At 41.9% G+C, this 23,845-nt stretch overlaps 1 protein-coding gene across 4 annotated transcripts in view; it reads right to left on the bottom strand.

Moving 5' to 3' along the window:
- Mapk10 (mitogen-activated protein kinase 10) overlaps positions 1–23,845 on the bottom strand; it is a 313,083-nt gene that overhangs the window by 22,414 nt on the left and 266,824 nt on the right. For all 4 annotated transcript variants that reach the window (XM_085836936.1, XM_021162159.3, XM_021162158.3 and 1 more), the window contains one exon: positions 563–626. In XM_085836936.1, coding sequence (XP_085693062.1) covers positions 563–626 — 64 coding nt within the window. The remainder of the gene's footprint in view (positions 1–562; positions 627–23,845) is intronic.

A 23,845-nucleotide genomic window follows, 5' to 3' on the forward strand; every position in this document is an offset into this window, starting at 1 on the left:
AAAATAGTTTCCCATTTATATTTCATTTACTTATCACAGTACTAGAGACTGAACTTAGACCTTACATATACCAGGCAAAAACACCAGCCCCATACCAAGCCACTGGAAAGTCACTTTTATAGGGTGCTCTATAAGAGGAAGCTGCACAGAGTTTGTTTGTATCAAATACAGGGCATAAGTGGTAGGATCGTTTCTATGTTCTGAGCACCAGTCAAGCAAGTATACATATTAGCATAGCACAGTAGAATCTTTTCTATATCATGAGCTCCAGTCAGGCTAATGAACATAGCAGCATAGCACAGTATGGCCATTTCTGTATCCTGAGCTCCAGTCAGGCAAATGTACATATCAGTATAGCACAGTAGGGCCATTTCTATATCCTGAGCTCCAGTCAGACAAGTGTACATATCAGCATAGCACAGTAGGGTCTTTTCTATATCCTGAGCTCCAGTCAGACAAGTGTACATATCAGCATAGCACAGTAGGGTCTTTTCTATATCCTGAGCTCCCGTCAGACAAGTGTACATATCAGCATAGCACAGTAGGGTCTTTTCTATATCACCTTTCCATTCTTCGATGGTGTGCTCTCTTTCATCCAGCTGCTTATCATATATTTGAGGCGGAGGCTGCAGAACAAAAACAAACATTGCTTTATGACACTCAGTTCAAACACGACTGCACTCTGATAACTTGTGGACATGCCTCTCCTCTCAATGGTCCTGATGGTAACCACAGCTTTATATAAGTTTGGAGGATTATAGGACCTCAACAGCTAAATTCCACCACCACCCTCCAATCTCATGGAAAGATTTACTCATATCCTGCTCTCTAATAAGATAGCAGAACTCATACCCCATTTAAAATCCCATTTGCCAGCGTCATCGTCGTCAGGATCCCCACAGAGGGAGGAGCAGCTAGACTGCACATTGTGTTACAGAGAACCAGAATCACGTTCTCTGCTAACATGGCCTGTATGCAAACTCTCCTACATCCATAGACCTGGCTTCACTTGCAGCCCAAAGACTCTCTGCTGCTCAGTAAAATAACAAAGATTCAGACTAACTTAACCTTTCACTTTCTTGAAACATTATAACATGCTTGAGACATAGCTTGACACCAGGTGTTGAAATGGTTTTGCTCTGTCCACCACAGGCAGAAGCAATTTCTTGTTTACTTAGAAGGTGGACACCATGACCCCTGGAATGACCCCTATGTTGCATTCTTTGAGAAGACTTAATTTTAAGACTGATTTAATACAGTCAGAACTCTTCCTATATGGAGATCACACATGACAGGCAGGTTTCCACAAAGCCACACACCTCCTAGGATGGCAATTCTCGTGAGATTTTGTTCCTAATACACGGACTTGGGGAAGTCTGCCATATTAGCTAGTGAGCTCCAATGTAAGCAACATGACCCAGAAAGGCAAGCCAATCTTGAAAGAGCACATTGGCAGAAGGTGGAGGACTTTGAGCAGAAGGTAGGGGATGGTGAGCAAGAGGAACTGACTGACCGGTACAGAGATACAATCAGGAATTATAGTGCTTCTATTCGCCTGAGAAGAGGAAGTCTAGAACCAGTCCTTGTCCAGAAGCAATAGCCTTTTTTGTTTGTTTTTTGCTCATTTGTTTGTTTGGTGTTTGTTTTTGTTGTTTTGTTTTGTTTCTTGAGAAACTAGAAGAGTTACAGAATCAGAGGAACTCACACCTATTAGAACATGGATTTAAGGAGGGGGAGGATAACATGATAAAGAAGGCTTTTTATGAAGAATTTTTGCACACACTCGCTTCCGTGCAAAGTTTATTGGTCCAGGAGCCACAACCAGAGCCATGTAGGCCTTTGTTGTTGTTTCATTTATTATCTCTGACAGCCTGATGAGAAAAATAAATACTCACGCTAGCCCTGAAATTTTAGGGAAGCTCCCTTCCCACAAAAGCAGCCTGCCAGAAAAACTGAAGACTTTGTCCAAGTGTGATAATAAAGCAAGTTTGTACTAAGAAATAAGTTCCATCGGAGCCATCATTCCTCTAGCACCTGGGACTGCTACTGGGGCAAGTGCATCTATCGACTTCTGTTCTCCAGTTACTCAGATACATCCCAGTAGAGTGGTGCTGCTCAGTAGTCAGAACACTGACGACAAAGCAAAAGGCGGCCTGGGCTCCATCCCAGATCCCTAGGGAGAAGCCCTAGATGCTGACTGTACAAAGTCAAGAGACTAGAGAATCAAGCGCTGCAGTGAGACCTGACTGAGGAAAGGCCTCCCTCAAACTATAAAGGACTTCGAAGTAATAGGAATACATTGATTGAGAAAATGGGTAAAACTGAGATATTTTTGAATATTGATAAGACTATTCTTAAAGTAAGCCACACAAAGAAGTCTGGATTTGAAGAGATATTTTGCCACTTGGCAGATTGCTGCTGTTGCGCCTCTCCCCTGGAAGGTCGGAAGCTGTGTTAGGTCCCCTGTTCAAGTTGCTGTGTTCAGGAAGCCGGCAAGAGTGTGGGCAAGCATTGGGAGCCCCCAGAATCTTGTGTTCCCCAACAGCTTTAGCCCTTTAACAAAAGACGGAGCTCAGAATGCTGTGTGACTAGCTTCCCCACGGATGAGATTTTTCCATTCAATTTCAAATTGAACATGACTTAAGAGAACAGTTCCTGCCAAAGTTCATAAACGCCGTTTTCCGCAACAGAGCGATTTGAGGAGGCTTTTCCCCCCCGCAGCCTCAGCACGCGGATGTTGCTGGTGTGCAAAGCATTAAGCACACAGATTCTAACCACAAACTACAAAGAGAAGCAACATGCTAAGTCGGGGATTGTTGCTTTCAATAAACCAAGAGGGGTATTTTAAGCACTGTTGTGTTTATAGTTACCATTCTGACGTATGAGTTCTCTATTTAAAAAAAAAAAAGGCTTGGGTCTTTGTTTTGATTTGGGGTTTTCCTGAAGAGAGAAAGCTAATGTCACCAACAGTGGAAGGGTGCATTCACAATATAAACACATCACTGAAAAGTCAATATAAAAGAGTTCTTGGCCAATAACCAAAAGACAATAATGTCATAACATACACACTCATACGCCTGTCCTGAGGAAGCAGTCATTACCACGAGATGCTCCATAGTAACCCTGCCTTCACGTGAGAAGGAAATGTTTGGTGCTTGGTTAGTGAGTTTTTCTCTTTCCCCTCCTTAGTAAGTGAGAAGGTTTTTCCTTTGGTAGATAAACTCCTAAAATGTAAAGAAATTAGAAACAAGAATAAAGAAACATGGTGTGTTCTGGAGAATTACAGTTTCACTGTAAATATTATCACTTATTTATTAATCTATTAAATACATTTATTCAATAGAAACTTAGGCTGTGTGGTCAGTGCTAGCTATCAATTTGGCAGAGTCTACACCCTGCCATCTGGAGTGATGGGCATCTTTGCATGCCCATCCATAGGGAATTATCTTGAAGAGAAAGACCTATCTTAACTGTAGGGGGGACCAACCCCTGGGGAGGGAGTTCTGGCCTCCATCGAATGAAAAAAGAAAGCTGAACGTTAGCATGCACCCATTGATCCTGTTCCTGAGGATGCTAACAATGGAACAGGCTTCTCTAGGCTTCTGGTACCCAGACCTTCAACTGTGATGATCTGTATCCTTGAACTAGAAGCCAAAATAGACACTTAAGTGGCTCCTGTCAGAATATTTTATCATATCAACAAGACAAGAAACTAAGACTGACACTGAGCATCTATTATGCTTGAAAAGGAGACGTCAAAATTGAATAATTTGATGACCAAACTCAATGAGAGTTAGACCAAACTCACTTAGTTATCCATTCTTCGAAACTGCTACCATGTACAGAAAGATATTATTAAATATGAGACAGCATCTAAAATGTTGCGTATTATAATAAAGTATCTTCAATACCAATATAAACAGGTATAACAGGGGCAAACATACAAGTGTAATTTTCTCACTTTTACTCTCTCCATTCTCTTTGAGAGGTTAATAAATGGATATTATTATTATCTTTCTAGGATAAAGCATCTTTATTTCCCGAGAAGCCATAATTGTCCTGACTGTCTTAACAGTCCTCAGAATAAAGAAACTACAGTGAATTTTCAAACACATAAAGTTACATGACTAATTAATGGTATAATTTTATTTAAAAAAATGTAAAGAATTATCCAGGCCAAATGGAATTTATTTTGAGAGAACTTATATTTTAGAAGAGCATAGATGCATAGTCAATGCACCAGATTTCCCACTTTGCCAAAAAAAAAAAAAAAAAAAAAAACACAACAAACTACTTGATGCTCATTGCCTCTTTAGTTACCAGCAAGCTTCCCTATCTTCACTCTCAAATATGATGAGTTGGAAAATACATTGGGATGTTGCAGATGCTGTGTTAAAGAGCTGAAGGATACAATTTCATGACGGATTGAGGAGAGATAGGTGATTTGCATTTCAATGTTTTTCCATAACTCAGGCTTAAACTATCGAAGCTGTAAGTTTTGCTTCTCCAGGATGACATTATCATTTTCTTTCAATTTTTCAACTTTCCGAATGTAAAACTCAGGGTTGGAGAGGTGGTGAAGTCAGTGGTTCAGTGAGATAACTGCTCTTCCTAAAGGACTCAAGTTCCGTTCCCAGCACCTCACCAGATGGCTCGAAATCACCGAAGCTCTGTCTCTAGAAGACCTAACAACGGCTCTGACCCCCATGGACACCCATAAACACATGCTGTACATTCACACAGACAGAGATACATATATACATGAGTGAAAATAGATCTCTCTCTGTTTTTTTTTTTTAAGAATGTAAGACTTGGCTCATGGAAGAAACTGTATAGAAGAATGCAAGTCTCTATGGTCAAGGTGCATAGTGCTAGTGGTCAATCAAGGGTCAAGGAGCACAGCACCAGTTGTCAATCTGTAGTATACTTGCTGCTGAGAATAGCTTCTTATTAAAGGAACTCCCTAGCCATACCTTCCCTTTCTTGAGTTGATCACTACGAGCTAAAATGGTCTCTTTCTTTTCTCTGACTTGTATAACACATATTTAATTGCAACATCTCCATTAAACTTCACATGTCAATTCATCTTTAATCTTCTAAATCATACTGTTTTGGCAGATTCATGGAAGCTCTGGAAGATAGTTTGTGGAGGGGTATCCAGTGCCACCTTGAGTCAGTTTGCAAATGAAAATACAGAAACACAAAGAGCAGAAGTCATTTTTTTTCCTGGTCAGAGAAATAATTAACAAAAAGGTATGGATAAACTTTACAGTTTCTTATGATGAATTCTTATGAGTTCCAGAAATAGAACATAGGATAACTTAACACTTTCAAACTACTTTAATTAAAGACAAGTTTGAGCCTGTGAATCTAATTTCTATCCCAATGTTGTATGAGTTCCCATGTGTAACTATGTCTGGAAAATATCAAATGCCAGTCAGCGCTTAGATTCCTAAATACTTTCTGTCAAAATACCTTGGGCATCCATACTTCTACACCGACTCTCCAACCAGATGGGAAATAGAAATGAGATATGTAAGCTGAGCCAGGTTGTTCCTGGAATTGATGTCTTCCATGCCAGTCATGTTCTGACTTATGCAACAGCCACCTAGCTCCTGGACCTTGCCTTCTGCCTCTTGTCCCAATTGGGCTTCTCCAACTTCTGTACTGCCGACTCTCCAAACATGTGAATGAAAGATTTATAGCTCTATAATGGTGTGTGCATTCTCTATTAATTCAAGAGCTAACTCACAGTAAAGAATATCCTATCAAGTTAAAACATACTTTGATTTTTTTCTCTCTTACTAAGCTTGGTAGTTTGTTTATTGCTAAAAATGCATATCTTGTTCAAAGATTTTTAACCAAGAAATTTATTTTAAATGCAAAATTGGATAGATTACCTTATACATTTAAGGAAACATCCAACTTTAAATGTAATCTATTCATACAAGATTGACACTTTAAGAAGACTTGAAACTTGTAATAAACAAAACGTTTCTTTAAAAAAAATGTAGAGGTAGTTTTAATCTATCAACATTGGCTACTATGGCTGGAATACAGACACACCCTTAGCACACACCTTCATCCCTCTGGCTGCAATACAGACAGGCTTTTAATCCCAAACAATAACAATAAATTCAGTTTGTAGAAGGAAGCACCCATGTTTAAAAGTGATGTCTAATTGGGTGACAAAGTGATGAGTCAGAGAAAGATTCGACTGAATAGGATATGCCCAACTCTCATGAGGAAAGAGGAAAGGGAAGGTGTTTAAGAGAAAGCAGTTCACAGAGGCAGGAGGAGGCAGTTCTACCGGGAGCAGAGAGACAGGAGGAGGCAGTTCATTGGGAGAATTTGACAGAGACAGTTTGAAGAAAGAACAAGCTAGACACAGGTGAAGATAGAATGGGCCAGAGAATGAGAAGGAGTCACAAGATCAGAATAGATTGCTAGAGTTAGTTTGATGTCAAGCAGAGCAATTCAGGAGAGGTCAAGGGAAAAGCCAGGTTGAATCAGTCAGCTTGAAGAGGAGTTTGAGCCAGAACATCTGAGTTGAATCAGTCAGCCTGTGTTCAGAAAGAACTAGAAAGGGTGAGCATATTCAACACTAAGTCTGAGAGGCTGGAAACATTCTCGGCCAAGGTAAGAGTGTATGGAGGCCAGCAGCTTCCAGGACAAGGCCTAGATTAGGAGATGAGAGCAGTGAGTCATGGAGACGACAATGACATCAGGAAAATAAAGTTATGTTTACAGACAAATGCGCACACTAAGTCATAAGCTGCACTAGGTCACATGTGCCCCCACGTTTTCATCCCCTCCTCAGGCCAATGTCACATTTTAGAACATCTCTCCCACAAAACCAATCTTCAGATATTGAAATAAATCACTGATTCCTCAAAAGCACAGACATTGAAATTGTGGATGCAAAACATATGAAAAAACAGAAGTTTTGATAGCAAAAAACAAACAAATAAACAAACCATAATCTTCTGTTAGCTAATCCCAAAAGAAACAGAGAGCTATGAACTGCCTGGCAAATGACTCAGAATGATTATTTTAATAGTCTAGACGTTTTTAAAAGGCACACAATTTATGGAATCAAGAAAATAGTTAATGATCAAACTAGAAATCTGGCAGGGGCAGTGGTACTATTGGAAGGTCTGGCTTTGTTAGAGTGGGTGTGGCTTTGTTAGAGTGGGTGTGGCCTTGTTAGAGTAGGTGTGGCCTTGTTAGAATAGGTCTTACCTTGTTGGAGGAAGTGTGTCACTGTGGGAGTACTCCACAAAAAAAGTTATCAGCTCAAAGCAGCCTGCCATAAGTACAAAGTGTTTCCTGAAAGATTTATGTTGATCATAAAACAAAACAAAACAAAAACAATCCGCAGGAGATCCACAAATGTTAACATGTGAAGGACCACAATAGTAAGAAGCCAAATAACCTTATTTTTAAAGTGGGTAAGCTGGAACAGTAGTATGAGCTGTGGTGTAATCCCAGCTCTGAGGAAGTGAGAGTAGAATGGCCATGAGTCCCAGGTTAGCCTGGGCTATACTTAGAGTCCCAGGTTGGCTTGGGCTGTACTGAGAAAGACTATTCCTCAAAAGAGTTAATTTTTTAAAAGTTAAAAAGGGGGGGCCCGAATATTTGGAAATACTTAAGGGAATGTTCTCAAACATCCAAGTGGTCTGTGGAAAATGTGAAGTACCACCGCTTTGGCTAATCTTCACTGTCAACCTGATAGAGTTAGAGTGTCCCTGAAGCACTGAGTGTGTGTGTATATGAATCTCCAGAAAGGTTCGATAGTACAGAGAAGATTCACCTTGAATGTGGCTGGTGGGTTGGGGTCCCAGTACACATAAAGAGGAGAAAGTCAGCCCACTGCTCTGCATGTGCTTCCTATGTGAGGATGCGATGTACACACCCCACCTCCCTGACTTCCCTGCTGTGACTGCCTGTACCCCTACACACTGAGACAGAGTAAACTCTTCCTCCCTTAAGTTGTTTTGTCTGGTGCCTTGTCACAGGGACTGGAAAAGTAGCTGATGCTTACCAGAGAAGTGCACACTATAAGCACAACGGTGCAGGTGCTGTGCTACACACATAACATTCCAGCACTTAGAATCTGGGGCAGAGAGACTGCGCCCTCATGACAAGCCTGTTTTGGCTAGATAGAGAGAGCCCTTTTCAAATCATCTACAACAAGACAGGAAAACAACAACACAATAAAAACCACAACAAACAACAAAAGCTCATCTTACACCTATAGAAATGGATATTATGAAAAAAGATAAATCTGGAAGAGAATACGGACTCTGGTACCCTGTAGGTGGAATGGCAATTAGTGAGCCATATGGAAAGCAGCTGAGATTCCTCAAAGTAAGTAAACAGAGCTAGAACTATCATACATAATCCAGCAATTCTATTATCCAATAAATGGCAAAACAGAAATTTAATCAGCATATCAAGGAACATCTGAACTCCTAGGTTTGTTGCAGACTATTTAAACAGCCAAGATACAGAATTAGTGTAAATATCCATCACAGATGAATGCATGAAAAAGCATTTGATCTCTGTATATAGCAGAATACTACTAAGTCTTAAAAAAAAAAAAAAACCCAGAGCTATCCTGCCATTTTGAACAAAATGGATTAAGCAGAAGAATGATCAATGAAGTAACTCAGGCAGAGACAAACAGGCATCATGGTCTCTCTTATGTGTTGAACTCATAGATATGGAGTTTATGGTAGTTATCAGGGACAGGCGGTAGAGAGGGTAACAGGTATATTGTCAAAGCGTACAAAACTTCATAGAAAAAAAGTTAGAGACCAAATTGTGACTATTGTCACCACACAAAATGATGAGAGCACACGAGGTGTTACACTAGCTCTGTTAACATTTTATAGTAACGATGTATCCCACCCATACAGATAGATGTGAAAGATTTTTGTTAATTTTTCAGATAGGCCAGTGCCTCAAGATTGGGAGTCATAGTTCTCCCAACCAATCAGAGGAGTTCTCTTCTAGTGTCTTACCCTGTGTTCCTAAAGTGAGTCCTGAGGGGTCAGTGTGAGTGACCACATGCAACAGTGCTCTTCGGCCAGCATAGAATAGAAGCAGATAGCCATGGAGATCAAATGGTGATGGATGTCCTTTGCAAAACACTTTTTCATGCCAATAAAAGGCTGGGCCATTGGGGAATGAGCATTACATGAGAAATGGCATCCTTGGGGTCTGTTTTCCTTTGAGATGTCTTCTTTGGTTTGGTTTGACTTCTTGTTGGGAAGGGTGTTACAGAGCTAGGGTACCCTGTGGCCTGGATAGGAGGGAGCTGAGAGATCAGCACTGAGTGACCCTTAGCAACTGCTAAGTCTTGGGGTTGGGATGAATAGGCTGAGACGAGGAGGAGACTCTGTGTGGACAACTAACTCCCACCAGTATTCAAGACGCTAATCTTGAAAAGACGATTACAAAGCCTATAACTGATTTATCGATCTGGAACTCACAGCAGCTGCACAAGGCAATGCATAAGAAAGGCCAAGTGGGACATATGATCTCATGGAGCTGAAAAGAAAGAGCTCTGGATGGCTCTGGATGGTCTCTGCTCCACACTTTGTCTCAGTATTTCCTCCATGACAAATACAGAGGTGGATGCTTGCATTTGGTACCCAATAGAGGAGTTAGAGAAAGGACTGAAGGAGCTGAAGGGGTTTGCAACCTCATAGGAAGAACAATAATATCAACAAACCAGACCCCCCCCCCAGAGCTCCCAGAGACTAAACCAAAGAGTACACATGGAGGGACCCGTGGCTCCAGCCGCATATGTAGCAGAGGTGGCCTTGTCTGGCATCATCATCTTTCTCTGCATCCTCATCATCCTGTGCACATTTCCGACAAGCGGATTTTCACATAGTACATCATGAGGCCCTCTGCTGACCCTCCTGTCCAGGTGTACGTGTGAAACATGAAGAGGGAACGCGGCTGTCAGAGGGGGCAACTCACATCTATTGGAATATAAATTTTACTATAGTTTTGACCTTTCACCAACTCTGGTTTATGATATGGTTCCTCTCTGTTCAATTTGTTAAACTAAACACATATTAGATAGAGGTTAATTAGTCAACTCAACACAGAATGTGATTGGAAAAGGTTAATAGTATCCTCTGCTGGATCGGGGCCTCTGAATGCTGTTAACTAGAATTACAGATTCCAGCTCTGTGTCTTCTTCAGGCGAGGATGATGGCAGTCGTGGCACAATGCTGCTGCCACCTTATGGTTGTAGAAAAGAGAACACTGCAAGGAAAAAATGCTGGAGCTTCATCCTTTCCATTGAAAAGCAAGCATTCACAGCCCTGGCTGAGCATTCAGACCATCTGGGAGCACAGAAAACACCAGTGCCCAGGCTCCAGTGTCAGAGACCATACTGTGAGAAAGCGAGCCCTTCACAATTTGACAGGTTAAATGGCCTCGTGCTAGGAGCCGGTTGTCACTCCCTCCTTCCTGTTTCCTTCCTGGCACCTGAGGCTGTAAAAGCTGAATTATAGTCCCCTCTTCCTGATCGATTCCTGAACTCCTATGACATCCAAAGACATGAGTTACGCCTGAGCCCGGCCTGACACCCCAAGGCTGTTAAGGAGGATCTATGTTCCAGAGATAAGACGCAGAGTGCCCACCGCCTGGAGCCTGACTTCAGCCCTCATGTCAGCAGATGCCCGCTTCTTTGTTCTTTGTTAAATTCCCCCTCGACCCCTCCCTATTGCCCGCAATGTATGCTTTAAAACCAGGCACCTCAGCCTAATAAATGGAGACCTTGATAGGCACCCTTCTTGGTCTCTGCTTCTCCTTCTCTTCCTCTCATTTCCTTCCAGGTTTGCGGTCCCCCTCACTCCCATGAATAACTGAATCCCGCAGGACAGGATACCCCAGGCCAGAGAGTCTCCTGGAATCCCGTTGTGGTGAGGAACACTTACAAATTCACCCAATGTACAGTACTCCGCATTCTGCCTGTCTTCTCTACTTCAATCCCTCCTTTATCCTTCCTGCTTCTACTTAGAGACTAGTCCCTCCACTAGCCTTCTCTAACATACATACATGGTTAAACTGAGTGCTTTTCTGTGCAATTCCATTATATTGTGTTTAAAATGTGAACTATTTACCACTCAACACATACTGTCTCTTCAGTATACGGTGGTACAAACAGCAGGAGAAAGTGATTGGCCCCTTCTTCAGCTTTGGTCACTGCTGTGTAGCTCTGTACTTTGTGTCGAGTAGATAGTCAACAAGTGGGAACAATTCCTGTGTGCAGGATGTATATGCACATACAACCTTAGGGGGGAAAAATGTCAACGAGAAAAACTAAAATGCTGCTGGCTCCGCCTTCCATATGCTGAACACAGAGAGCCCAGCTTCACCTGTACACAGATCAGCCACTTTTGTCGAGGCTTGGCATCCATTAAGATCCATGAGCCTCTGGACTTACAGTTGTTAATGTAAACTATTCACTTCAAATATTTCTTCCCTAACTACTAAGATCCAAACTGTGTTATAAGTACTTGAACAGTGTCCCAAAGGTCCATGTTAACTCTCTGTGTTGGTCTTTAGTTCTATGTATAGGATCAATTGCAGAGAAAGGGGAAGTCCTGATGGAGTGTCCTCGGGTCCTGAGTGACCTTATAGTATTAACACCATCATGGCCAGTCAAGGACTGGAATGCCTCAGCTCAGGAGGAACAGCAAAGCTTACCCAGGTAAGGCTCAGGAGAAGAGCAAAGCCTTCCACATTGGACCAAATGCAAACAGTTGATTAGTGTCTGCGATAACTAACTACTGTAGCTTTTTCCTCCCTGTTACAGCCTGAATCTACTTGCCTATTATGATGGCTAGCTTTATGTCAACTTGATATAAGCCAAGAGTTATTGGGAGTGGAGAGAGCCTCGATTGGGGAAATGACTGTAAGATTCAGCTGTAGAGCATTTTCTTAATTATTGATTAATGGGGGCGGACCCATCTCATTGCGGGTGGTGCTATCCCTGGCCTAGTTTGACAAGAAAGCAGGCTGAGCAAATCATGATGAGCAAGCCAGTAAGCAGCATCCTTCCATGGCCTCTGCATTGGTTCCTGCCTTCAGGTTCTTGCCTTTACTGCTGTTAAATGGAACTGTGAGTGAGATAAACCCTTTCCTCCATATGCTGCTTTTGGTCATGGTGTTTCGCCACAACAATAGTAAGCAAGACTAGAGAGACTAGCTTACCTCTCCCCCCTGACCCCTCGGTGCAATTCTTGCCAAACACACCAAGGTTCTGGGTTGTAGCAGTAGTGGGTGTCTATTAATCAGCACACACCCCTTGATCATAACTTTTCTGTGCACATGTCTGCATGTCTATTGTATCTTCACTCCCTGGCTGCCCCAGTCAGGTTTTCAGATCCAAGGCACCTGGGTGATCGCTACCACCGCCAACAAAAAGAATTATATTCTGCCAAGCAGCAATAAGAAACAATAGATGACTAGGCAATGGCAACATGCAGGAACTGTCTTGCAGGAACTGTCTAGGGAGGGCAATCATAGGAGAGTTCTCTGAGAAAAGCTCTCGTGAGAAGACTGTCATGGGGTGATGATGAGCAGTGTGCATATCAGGAGGAAAGATATTCCTGAAGGACCCACAGCACAAAGCCTTCAAAGGAACAGCTCACTTGCCATGGTCAGAGAAACACAGGAAGCTGGAAAACTGACAGAGAGTAGAAATGTGCAGACACAGGAAAAATGGTCAGTCATGCAGGCAGACAGCTGCTGAATGATGTAGAGAAATGCTTTCTAAACTTCAGTCTTAAAGAAAAGTCGGTTCATAATGATTGCCCGTCACCAAGATGTGCAGAATAAAACAGAACATCCAAGTTCTAGGAATGTGTGTGTGTGTGTGTGTGTGTGTGTGTGTGTGTGTGTGTGTGTGTGTGTGACCATGAGCGTGTGTACATTCATATGTGCTTGCTGGTTGGCAATATAAGCCACCTTTCTTCCTACACAGCTGTGATACCATCTGAGGCAGCACTCACTTGGAGTTCTGTAAAGTTTAATGAATGCTTGGAGTTTTATTGTGAAAATAATGACAAGAAGCTTCTGGAAGATGTCCGTGATAACGTCCTTCATTTCACATTTTAAAAGGAAGACTCCAGGTTCCCTGCCCAGCCACCACGGACAGGAGTGGAGCTGTGTGAAATGTAACTAGCCCTGGATGAAGGTGTTTGGCTCACAAGATGAGCAGTGCCCCCCATCCATCAGGACAGCAAGATTCCTGGAGGAGACCATCCTCTCATGGAGGCTCACATAGCTGAGAAAATAGGAAAGTGCTTAACTCGGCACACACAGGGGAGCAGAATTTAAGTGACATTTACAAGTCATAAGGCTACTGGTTCCACTTTCTCTGCACACAGCCAAAAAGGCCAAGTCTCTGTTCCAGGGGAACTTGAAGGAGCAGACTCCAGGGAGCCAGATATGAACACAGTGGATCAGTTCAGCACTGTGTGGCATGATAACGGGTGTCAGGATAATGGCCTGCAGCTGGATGTCAGAAAAGAGTCCATTTACAGTTCAGAGAAGCAACAAAGTCTGTTAGAAGGCCTTTCTGCTGGCTTAAAGAACATATCAGCCTCTGCAAGAGCTTACAATACCTATAAAGGAACTAGAAAACGATTTTTGTGAAAATCAGTTCACACACTCAGATACTGCTGAGTCAGCTTCCTGAAGCCTGGGTCTCTCTCACACCACTGCTACAGGAACAAACCAGGAGGAAAGTGAGCAGGAGGCTGAGGGCCTTCCATGTTTCTGTATCAATACCGGAATCAATATCCCATCAACCCTGAGACACTAAGGGCAAGGCACCACACTCCCCAGCAAGCATCGGTACGGAACCTGGGCTATGAACTCAGAGATGCTGAACCACACAGCTGCATGGTTAGCAGCCGCACTAGGGAATACTAGTTGGAACACTTTACCATCTTTACAGCAAAGCAGCTTCTCACGGAAACTCTAATAGCTTTTTAACTCCCAAATTAGCAAGTTCAAGGGCAGAATTATTTTCATCCCAGAACTTGGGGTTTTCTTCATTGCCAATTTCTCTGAATTGGTTCAGGTTATGAATTAATGAACTCTTTTAATCCTATATTAAAACATCTCTGACATCTTACACAAGAAAGCATTGGTCCATCACGTTATCATAGGAGATGACTATCCCCAAAGCAGACAATATTGTTATTCTAAATGTATTACCATTTGTATTAGTCAGGGTTCTCTAGAGTCACAGAACTTATGGATAGTCTCTATATAGTAAAAAAATTTATTGATGACTTACAGTCGGCAGCCCAATTCCCAACAATGGTTCAGTCGCAGCTGTGAATGGAAGTCCAAGAATCTAGCAGTTACTCAGTCTCACACAGCAAGCAGGCGAAGGAGCAAGAGCTAGACTCCCTTCTTCCAATGTCCTTATATTGTCTCCAGCAGAAGGTGTAGCCCAGATTAAAGGTGTGTTCCACCACACCTTTAATCCCAGATGATGTAGCCCAGATTAAATCTCCTTAAACTCGGAGATTTAATCTTCTGGAATCCATAGCCACTATGTCTCAAGATCTCCATACCAAGATCCAGATAAGGATCTCCAAGCCTCCAGATAAGGGTCACTGGTGAGCCTTCCAATTCTGGATTGTAGTTCATTCCAAATATTGTCAAGTTGACAACCAAGAATAGCCACTACACCATTTTAAACCAAGTTGTCTTTTGTTTTTTTGTTTTTTGTTTTTGTTTTTGATTTTTGCTTTAGTAAAATAGCACCAATAGCTGGGTGCGGTGCACATGCCTTTAATGTTAGGATTTGAGCGGCAACTCAAGCAGATCACTGTGAGTACAAGGCCACTCTGGTCTACACAATGAGTTCTAGGCAAAGTTTTTAAAGGCTGCGGTCACATAGCGATGTGGATGGTGACATGGATGGTGGCTCCAACCTTAGCTCTCCTCTGCAGGCCCATGTGAAATCGTTCTAATATTGCCTGGAACTAGAGCAATGGCCCAAAGGTAGTGTCAGATCTGAGTCTTTTGGCTAAAGTAATGGAGAATGGAAGCAACAGTGGAAAATTATATAAAATAGTCAATGTACTAATAATCCAAAAATAACTTTAATTCAACTAGCACTTCTGAATCCCATATATATATTAAAGTCCAATACGTGATTTGAGTCATTACATCAAAATATTTATCTTCAAGTCACTGTGAGGATGCCTAAGTCTGAGCTTTGTGACGTAGGAAAAGGGGCTCTAGAGGTGAGAGATGTCAGCAGGGCAGAATCACCTGAAGGTGAGGGATGACTTCTGGATGATCATTGCCCACTGGAAGCATCATTAAAACTCCTCATGTAAAATATGAAGACATAAGTGGCTAGCAGTAAGGAGCAGCGGGCTGTGCCTCAAGAAAGATAAACTCAATCAGAACAAGCCTCAAGCTGCTGTAAAGTGTTACCCACACCCTGCTTTGCCTTATAAAAACCACACTTGATTTTTAGTGGATTCTTCACACTGTGATATTTCCCTCAACAGCAAGACATTCGGACTAGCGTACAAAGAAAACAACTCTACGTGGGCTTTTAAAATTACCATGACAGAAATAAAAGCTGTGTTCATCCCCCTTATGTTTTATAGATTAAAACAGCTGGATCTAACATATTTAATTATATCCATAAAAGCACCTCTCTAATCTCACTGCACCTTCTCAAAGTCAACTGAGCGCTCGCACATGCTTCCCTTAAAACTTTATTAGGCGGGACATTTCTTGAGTGGAGATTAGTGATGACAATAAACTGGAGCCATTTCTAAATTCCACTCTTTCCCCCATCCCTAGTGTGCTCAAGTCCTTTTCTCCCTGTTTCTTAGACCAACCACGTCCCTAGTTTTCAACTGGTCTCTCTGCTAACATTCGTCATTTTACCAATCGGAATAAGAAGGAGCTGCCTTAAACATAAACCCCATTGTTTTAACCCCAGATTCAAATCACGACAGTTCCTCCACAGGCTCCCCCCCAGGGACCCCGTGGGAGTGCAGAGAAATGCTTCCTGCCCTGGCCTCTGCCTACCTGTCCAGCTCATTTCTCACCTCCCCGGGTGACTACACCAATTCAGGGTCACCCGTGTGTCCTTCCTTAGGTTAAAGCAGGCACTTTCCATCCTACTAGCAGCCTGCTCTGCTAAGATCTTCCTTCATCTTCCCTCCTGCTCATCATTTGGTACCAGCTAAGCTGTTTACCTCCTGAAAGCACTCTCAGACTACTGAAGAATGGGTTTCACTATCCCTCCATCCTTCCCTGCATCTCTAATTCCCTTTCCATGGTAGTTATCAGAGTGATACACACACACACACACACACACACATGTATATATATGTATATATCCTCGTTCATATAACTACAGAAAGTGCACACTATAACCTTCTTTGTAACACAAAGTTTCTTGTTTTCTAATAGAAATATCTGCCAGTACTGGCTGTGCATAACTAAAATTTAATACAAACTTCAGGAAATGAATTGAGTGCCTATGACCAATAAGTATCACGTGACCTGAGCCCAGCTCTTCTCTTTGCTTGTCCTGAGTGGTTTCTATGGTATTTTACCATCTCCCTGCATTAGGAGTAGTTTTCCCATTCTGTGTTTCTTAGTTGTCTCTCACGCCTAGGTCACCTTGGATTGGGAAAGCCTGGATAGGTGGAAGCGTCTTTCACTTCTGACAAACCATGCTTTTAGTTTAAACTATAGTGAAGCCTTCTACCTGCGGGAAGGTGACTCATGATTTAAAAAAGAATGTTCTGTGGAGGGACCTGAATGAATTCTAGCTAGACACGAGTCTGCTTTGTGATTATGCAGCAATTGCAAGGTGATGTGGCAAGCCTGCCTCCCGTTAAGGAGTGTGACAGGTGGCTGCACTGTGAAAATGCATTCTACCTCGTCTGCAGAACCCACTCCAAAGCACCTCACAGTGTAGATAAGATGCTTTCTGGAGCTCTGCCTGAGGGGTAGCTATTGTGTGCCTCCCCTTTAAAAATAAGTGTATAGAAAGGCTCGGGCTTCACAAGGTACATGAAGATGGAAATCGCACTTCCTGGGATTATGCACAAGAGAGTAATTGGGGGAAACCTTTGGGGGTAAAAGGGATTTCTGTAGACAAGTTCCATACCTTTTCATAAGATATTGTGGGCCAATATTCCATAAAGGATTCTGGAAGTCTCATATTAAGCCAGAAGCAAGTTATAGAAAAGATTTTTATCATCCCTATGACTGCCTGGCCATTAAAAAGGGAACATAATAATTTTATTACAGAGCACACTCTGTGAAAGGCCATCAACTTTTAATAGACTTGTAAAAGGGAAGTGTAACCTTTTCAATATTCTGCCTCATCGTGGAAGGAATCCATTCTACCTTCTCTCTTCTAACAGATGCCCCAGGGCCTCAGCTATAGTTCTACCAGGAGGCAATGACATTCAAATTCTGCCTTTTCCTGACTCTGCAGGTTACCAGCATGTAGCATTCCAGTCTCCCTGTTACTGAGTCCTCTCACCTGCAAACCCCAAGTCTGCAGACTTCTGCACTTCTGATGGTGTCCTGATACTATAGTTTTCATTTGATGCTAAAAGGGTGAATGTAGTCACTCTCTGGCATTTATAACTGTTTGTTGTCATGTGATCACACATAAGGACTTTCAGCATCAGCATCATTGGAGTTTCCACTGTCCAGTTCCTTCTAGAATATGTCTCTTTTTATCTCTTATCCTTAAGAGCCAGGGAGGTAGGTTAACTCTGTGGTGTCAGCCCTGCAGGGTGTTCTGGTCATGCCTGTGTTTATTTCACCCCTCTGTTGCAACACTCAATATAGTGAAAATCCCAGAAGACAAAAACAAACAAATTGTTAAGGGTACACATGGCAAGAAAAAGTGAACCCTACATAGGACGTAGGGCATTGTGTAGGAGAGACAACCTGGTGGCAAGACTCCAGAAAAGCTGAACCTGAACCTGCCACTCTCATGAAACCTGTACCATCCACTATAGAATGGTCCATGAAGCCATAAACCAGCTGTCAACTTAACTCTGAGAAACTCTCCAGCAAAGAAGCTGCTTAAACAGGAGGTACTGGATATCAATCTCTATTTCTTAGATTTAAATGTGGCTTAGAGTCCTGTACAGAGAGAGAGAGGGAGAGGGAGAGGGAGAGGGAGAGAGGGAGGGGGAGCGGGAGGGGGAGGGGGAGAAGAGGGAGAGAGAAGAAGAAGAAGAAGAAGAAGAAGAAGAAGAAGAAGAAGAAGAAGAAGAAGAAGAAGAGGAGGAAGAGGAGGAGGAGGAGGAGGAGGAGGAGGAAGAAGAAGAAGAAGAAGAAGAAGAAGAAGAAGAAGAAGAGGGAGGAGGAGAAGAAGGAGGAGGAAGAAGAGGAGGAGGAGAGAGGAAAGGGGAGGGAGGGAGGTGAGAGAGAGATCTATGGCCAGTGTTTCAGCACACCACACTGGTGATGTCTGAAGGCACAGTGTTGTATATATATTGCTTCATCCCATTTTCTTTTTTACTAGAAATATTTTATTGGTGAGAGCCCACCATCTGCACAAAGTGGTCCTGGAATCAAGCACCTTCCTCCTTGGCAATGCGATCTTTCTCGAGTGGTCCCATGAATGCTTTCTTCTCCTCCATGGTCTGGAAGCAACCTTGGCCAAATTTGGATGTGGTGTCAATGAACTTCAGGTCAATCTTCTCCAGGGCCCGATGTTTGGTCTGGACCAGCAAGGACTTAGGAAGAGTAAGTACTCGCTCCATTTCTTAAAATAGTGAGACCTTTACAAATCAAAGGAACTCTAGTACAAATATGTATTTATCAGGAGAATAAGCTGGTTTTTCAAAAGCATGAAAAAACATTATGCTCTTCCAGTCAGAAAAGCACCGGGGTAGCGAGGGCGCAGGGTCTAGTGAGGGCGCAGGGTCAGCTGACACTCGCCAGCTACCCACAACACCCGCCACAGGATCTTAAGACTTCTGGTGAGTGGAACACAGCTTCTGCTCCAATCCAATTGCGCACGGGACCTGACACTGCATTAGTTAGGGAAGCAGAAAACCGGCCTGAGTAGGACCACAGGCCTCTTCCGGCTGGACCAGCACCGGGGTACTGCCAGCTACCCACGACCCCCGCCACAGGATTTTGAGACTGCTGGTGAGTGGAACACAGCTTCTGCTCCAATCTTTAAACAGTGACAACGACAACAACTAACCCCAGAGATTACCAGATGGCGAAAGGTAAACGTAATAATCTTACTAACAGAAACCAAGACCACTCACCATCATCAGAACCCAGCACTCCCACTTCGCCCAGTCCAGGGCACCCCAACACATCTGAAAAGCTAGACACGGATATAAAAGCATATCTCCTGATGATGATAGAGGACTTCAAGAAGGACTTTAATAACACACTTAAAGAAATACAAAGGAACACTGGTAAACAGGTAGAAGACAATAAAGAGGAAGCACAAAAATCCCTTAAAGAATTGCAGGAGAACACTGCTAAAGAGTTACAAATCCTTAAAGAAAAACAGGATAACATAATCAAACAGGTAGAAGTCCTTACAGAAAAACAGGAAAACACATCCAAACAGATGATGGAAATGAACAAAACCATACTAGACCTAAAAAGGGAAGTAGACACAATAAAGAAAACCCAAAATGAGGCAACACTGGAGATAGAAACCCTAGGAAAGAAATCTGGAACCATAGATACCAGCATCAGCAACAGAATACAAGAGATGGAAGAGAGAATCTCAGGTGCAGAAGATTCCATAGAGAACATCGGCACAACAATCAAGGAAAATGTAAAATGCAAAAAGATCCTAACTCAAAACATCCAAGAAATACAGGACACAATGAGAAGACCAAACCTACGGATAATAGGAGTGGATGAGAATGAAGATTTTCAACTCAAAGGACCAGCAAACATCTTCAACAAAATTATAGAAGAAAACTTCCCAAATCTAAAGAAAGAGATGCCCATGAACATACAAGAAGCCTACAGAACTCCAAATAGACTGGACCAGAAAAGAAATACCTCCCAACACATAATAATCAGAACAACAAATGCTCTAAATAAAAATAGAATACTAAAAGCAGTAAGAGAAAAAGGCCAAGTAACATATAAAGGCAAGCCTATCAGAATTACACCAGATTTTTCACCAGAGACTATGAAAGCCAGAAGATCCTGGACAGATATTATACAGACACTAAAAGAACACAAATTCCAGCCCAGGCTACTATACCCAGCCAAACTCTCAATTAACATAGATGGAGAAACCAAAGTATTCCACGACAAAACCAAATTCAAACATTATCTCTCCACGAATCCAGCCCTTCAAAGGATAATAACAGAAAAAAACCAGTACAAGGACAGGAACCACGCCCTAGAAACAACAAGAAGGTAATCCCTCAACAAACCTAAAAGAAGACAGCCACAAGAACAGAATGCCAACTTTAACAACAAAAATAACAGGAAACAACAATTACTTTTCCTTAATATCTCTTAATATCAATGGACTCAACTCCCCGATAAAAAGACATAGACTAACAAACTGGCTACACAAACAAGACCCAACATTTTGCTGCTTACAGGAAACTCATCTCAGAGAAAAAGATAGACACTACCTCAGAATGAAAGGCTGGAAAACAATTTTCCAAGCAAATGGTATGAAGAAACAAGCTGGAGTAGCCATTCTAATATCTGATAAGATTGACTTCCAACCCAAAGTCATTAAAAAAGACAGGGAGGGACACTTCATACTCATCAAAGGTAAAATCCTCCAAGAGGAACTATCAATCCTGAATATCTATGCTCCAAATACAAAGGCAGCCACATTCATTAAAGAAACTTTAGTAAATCTCAAAGCACACATTGCACCTCATACAATAATAGTGGGAGACTTCAACACACCACTTTCACCAATGGACAGATCATGGAAACAGAAACTAAACAGGGACACAGAGAAACTAAGAGAAATTATGAATCAAATGGATCTGGCAGATATCTACAGAACATTCTATCCTAAAACAAAAGGATATACCTTCTTCTCAGCACCTCATGGTACCTTCTCCAAAATTGACCACATAATTGGTCACAAAACAGGCCTAAACAGATACAAAAATATTGAAATTGTCCCATGCATCCTATCAGATCACCATGGACTAAGGCTGATCTTCAATAACAAAATAAATAATAGAAAGCCAACCTTCATGTGGAAACTGAACAACACTCTTCTCAATGATACCTTGGTCAAGGAAGGAATAAAGAAAGAAATTAAGGACTTTTTAGAGTTCAATGAAAATGAAGCCACAACATACCCAAACTTATGGGACGCAATGAAAGCATTTCTAAGAGGAAAACTCATAGCTCTGAGTGCCTCCAAAAGGAAACTAGAGAGAGCACACATTAGCAGCTTGACAACATACCTAAAAGCACTAGAACAAAAGGAAGCAAATTCACCCAAGAGGAGTAGACAGCAGGAAATAATCAAACTCAGGGGCGAAATCAACCAAGTGGAAACAAGAAAAACTATTCAAAGAATCAACCAATCAAGGAGCTGGTTCTTTGAGAAAATCAACAAGATAGATAAACCCTTAGCCAGACTCACTAGAGGGCACAGGGAAAGCATCCTAATTAACAAAATCAGAAACGAAAAAGGAGACATAACAACAGATCCTGAAGACATCCAAAACACCATCAGATCCTTCTACCAAAGGCTATACTCACCAAAACTGGAGAACCTGGATGAAATGGAGAAGTTCCTAGACAGATACCAGGTACCAAAGTTGAATCAAGATCAGGTTAATGATCTAAACAGCCCTATATCCCCCAAAGAAATAGAAGCAGTCATTAATAGTCTCCCAACTAAAAAAAGCCCAGGACCAGATGTGTTTAGTGCAGAGTTCTATCAGACCTTCAAAGAAGATCTAATCCCAGTTCTTCACAAACTATTCCACAAAATAGAAACAGAAGGTACTCTACCCAACTCATTCTATGAAGCCACAATTACTCTGATACCTAAACCACAAAAAGACCCAACAAAGATAGAAAACTTCAGACCAATATCCCTTATGAATATTGATGCAAAAATCCTCAATAAAGTTCTTGCTAACCGAATCCAAGAACACATCAAAACAATCATCCATCCTGACCAAGTAGGTTTCATCCCAGGGATGCAGGGATGGTTCAATATACGGAAATCCATCAACGTAATCCAGTATATAAACAAACTCAAAGACAAAAACCACATGGTCATCTCGTTAGATGCCGAAAAAGCATTTGACAAGATCCAACACCCATTCATGATAAAAGTCTTGGAAAGATCAGGAATTCAAGGCCCATACCTAAACATGATAAAAGCAATCTACAGCAAACCAGTAGCCAACATCAAAGTAAATGGTGAGAAGCTTGAAGCAATCCCTCTAAAATCAGGGACTAGACAAGGCTGTCCACTTTCTCCATACCTATTCAACATTGTACTTGAAGTCCTAGCCAGAGCAATTCCATAACAAAAGGAGATCAAAGGGATACAAATGGGAAAAGATGAAGTCAAAATATCATTCTTTGCAGATGATATGATAGTATATATAAGTGACCCTAAAAATTCCACCAGAGAACTCCTAAGCCTGATAAACAGCTTCGGTGAAGTAGCTGGATATAAAATTAACTCAACAAGTCAATGGCCTTTCTCTACACAAAGAATAAACAGGCTGAGAAAGAAATTAGGGAAACAACACCCTTCTCAATAGTCACAAATAATATTAAATATCTTGGCGTGACTCTAACTAAGGAAGTGAAAGATCTGTATGATAAGAACTTCAAGTCTCTGAAGAAAGAAATTATAGAAGATCTCAGAAGATGGAAAGATCTCCCATGCTCATGGATTGGCAGGATCAACATTGTAAAAATGGCTATCTTGCCAAAAGCAATCTACAGATTCAATGCAATCCCCATCAAAATTCCAAATCAATTCTTCAACGAATTAGAAAGTGCAATCTGCAAATTCATCTGGAATAACAAAAAACCTAGGATAGCAAAAACTCTTCTCAAGGATAAAAGAACCTCTGGTGGAATCACCATGCCGGACCTAAAGCTCTACTACAGAGCAATTGTGATAAAAACTGCATGGTACTGGTATAGTGACAGACAAATAGACCAATGGAATAGAATTGAAGACCCAGAAATGAACCCACACACCTACGGTCACTTGATCTTCGACAAGGGAGCTAAAAACATCCAGTGGAAGAAAGACAGCATTTTCAACAAATGGTGCTGGCACAACTGGTTGTTAACATGTAGAAGAATGCGAATCGATCCATTCCTATCTCCTTGTACTAAGGTCAAGTCTAAGTGGATCAAGGAACTTCACATAAAACCAGAGACACTGAAACTTATAGAGGAGAAAGTGGGGAAAAGCCTTGAAGATATGGGCACAGGGGAAAAATTCCTGAATAGAACAGTAATGGCTTGTGCTGTAAGATCGAGAATTGACAAGTGGGACCTCATGAAACTACAAAGCTTCTGCAAGGCTAAAGACACCATCAATAAGACAAAAAAACCACCAACAGATTGGGAAAGGATCTTCACCTATCCTAAATCAGATAAGGGACTAATATCCAATATATATAAAGAACTCAAGAAGGTGGACTCCAGAAAGTCAAATAACCCCATTAAAAAATGGGGCTCAGAACTGAACAAAGAATTCTCACCTGAGGAATACCGAATGGCAGAGAAGCACCTGAAAAAATGTTCAACATCCTTAATCATCAGGGAAATGCAAATCAAAACA

This window comes from Mus caroli, unplaced genomic scaffold (assembly GCF_978045245.1).
Source record: "Mus caroli unplaced genomic scaffold, Mus_caroli_1 scaffold_4, whole genome shotgun sequence".
Classification (NCBI taxonomy): Eukaryota; Metazoa; Chordata; class Mammalia; order Rodentia; family Muridae; genus Mus; species Mus caroli.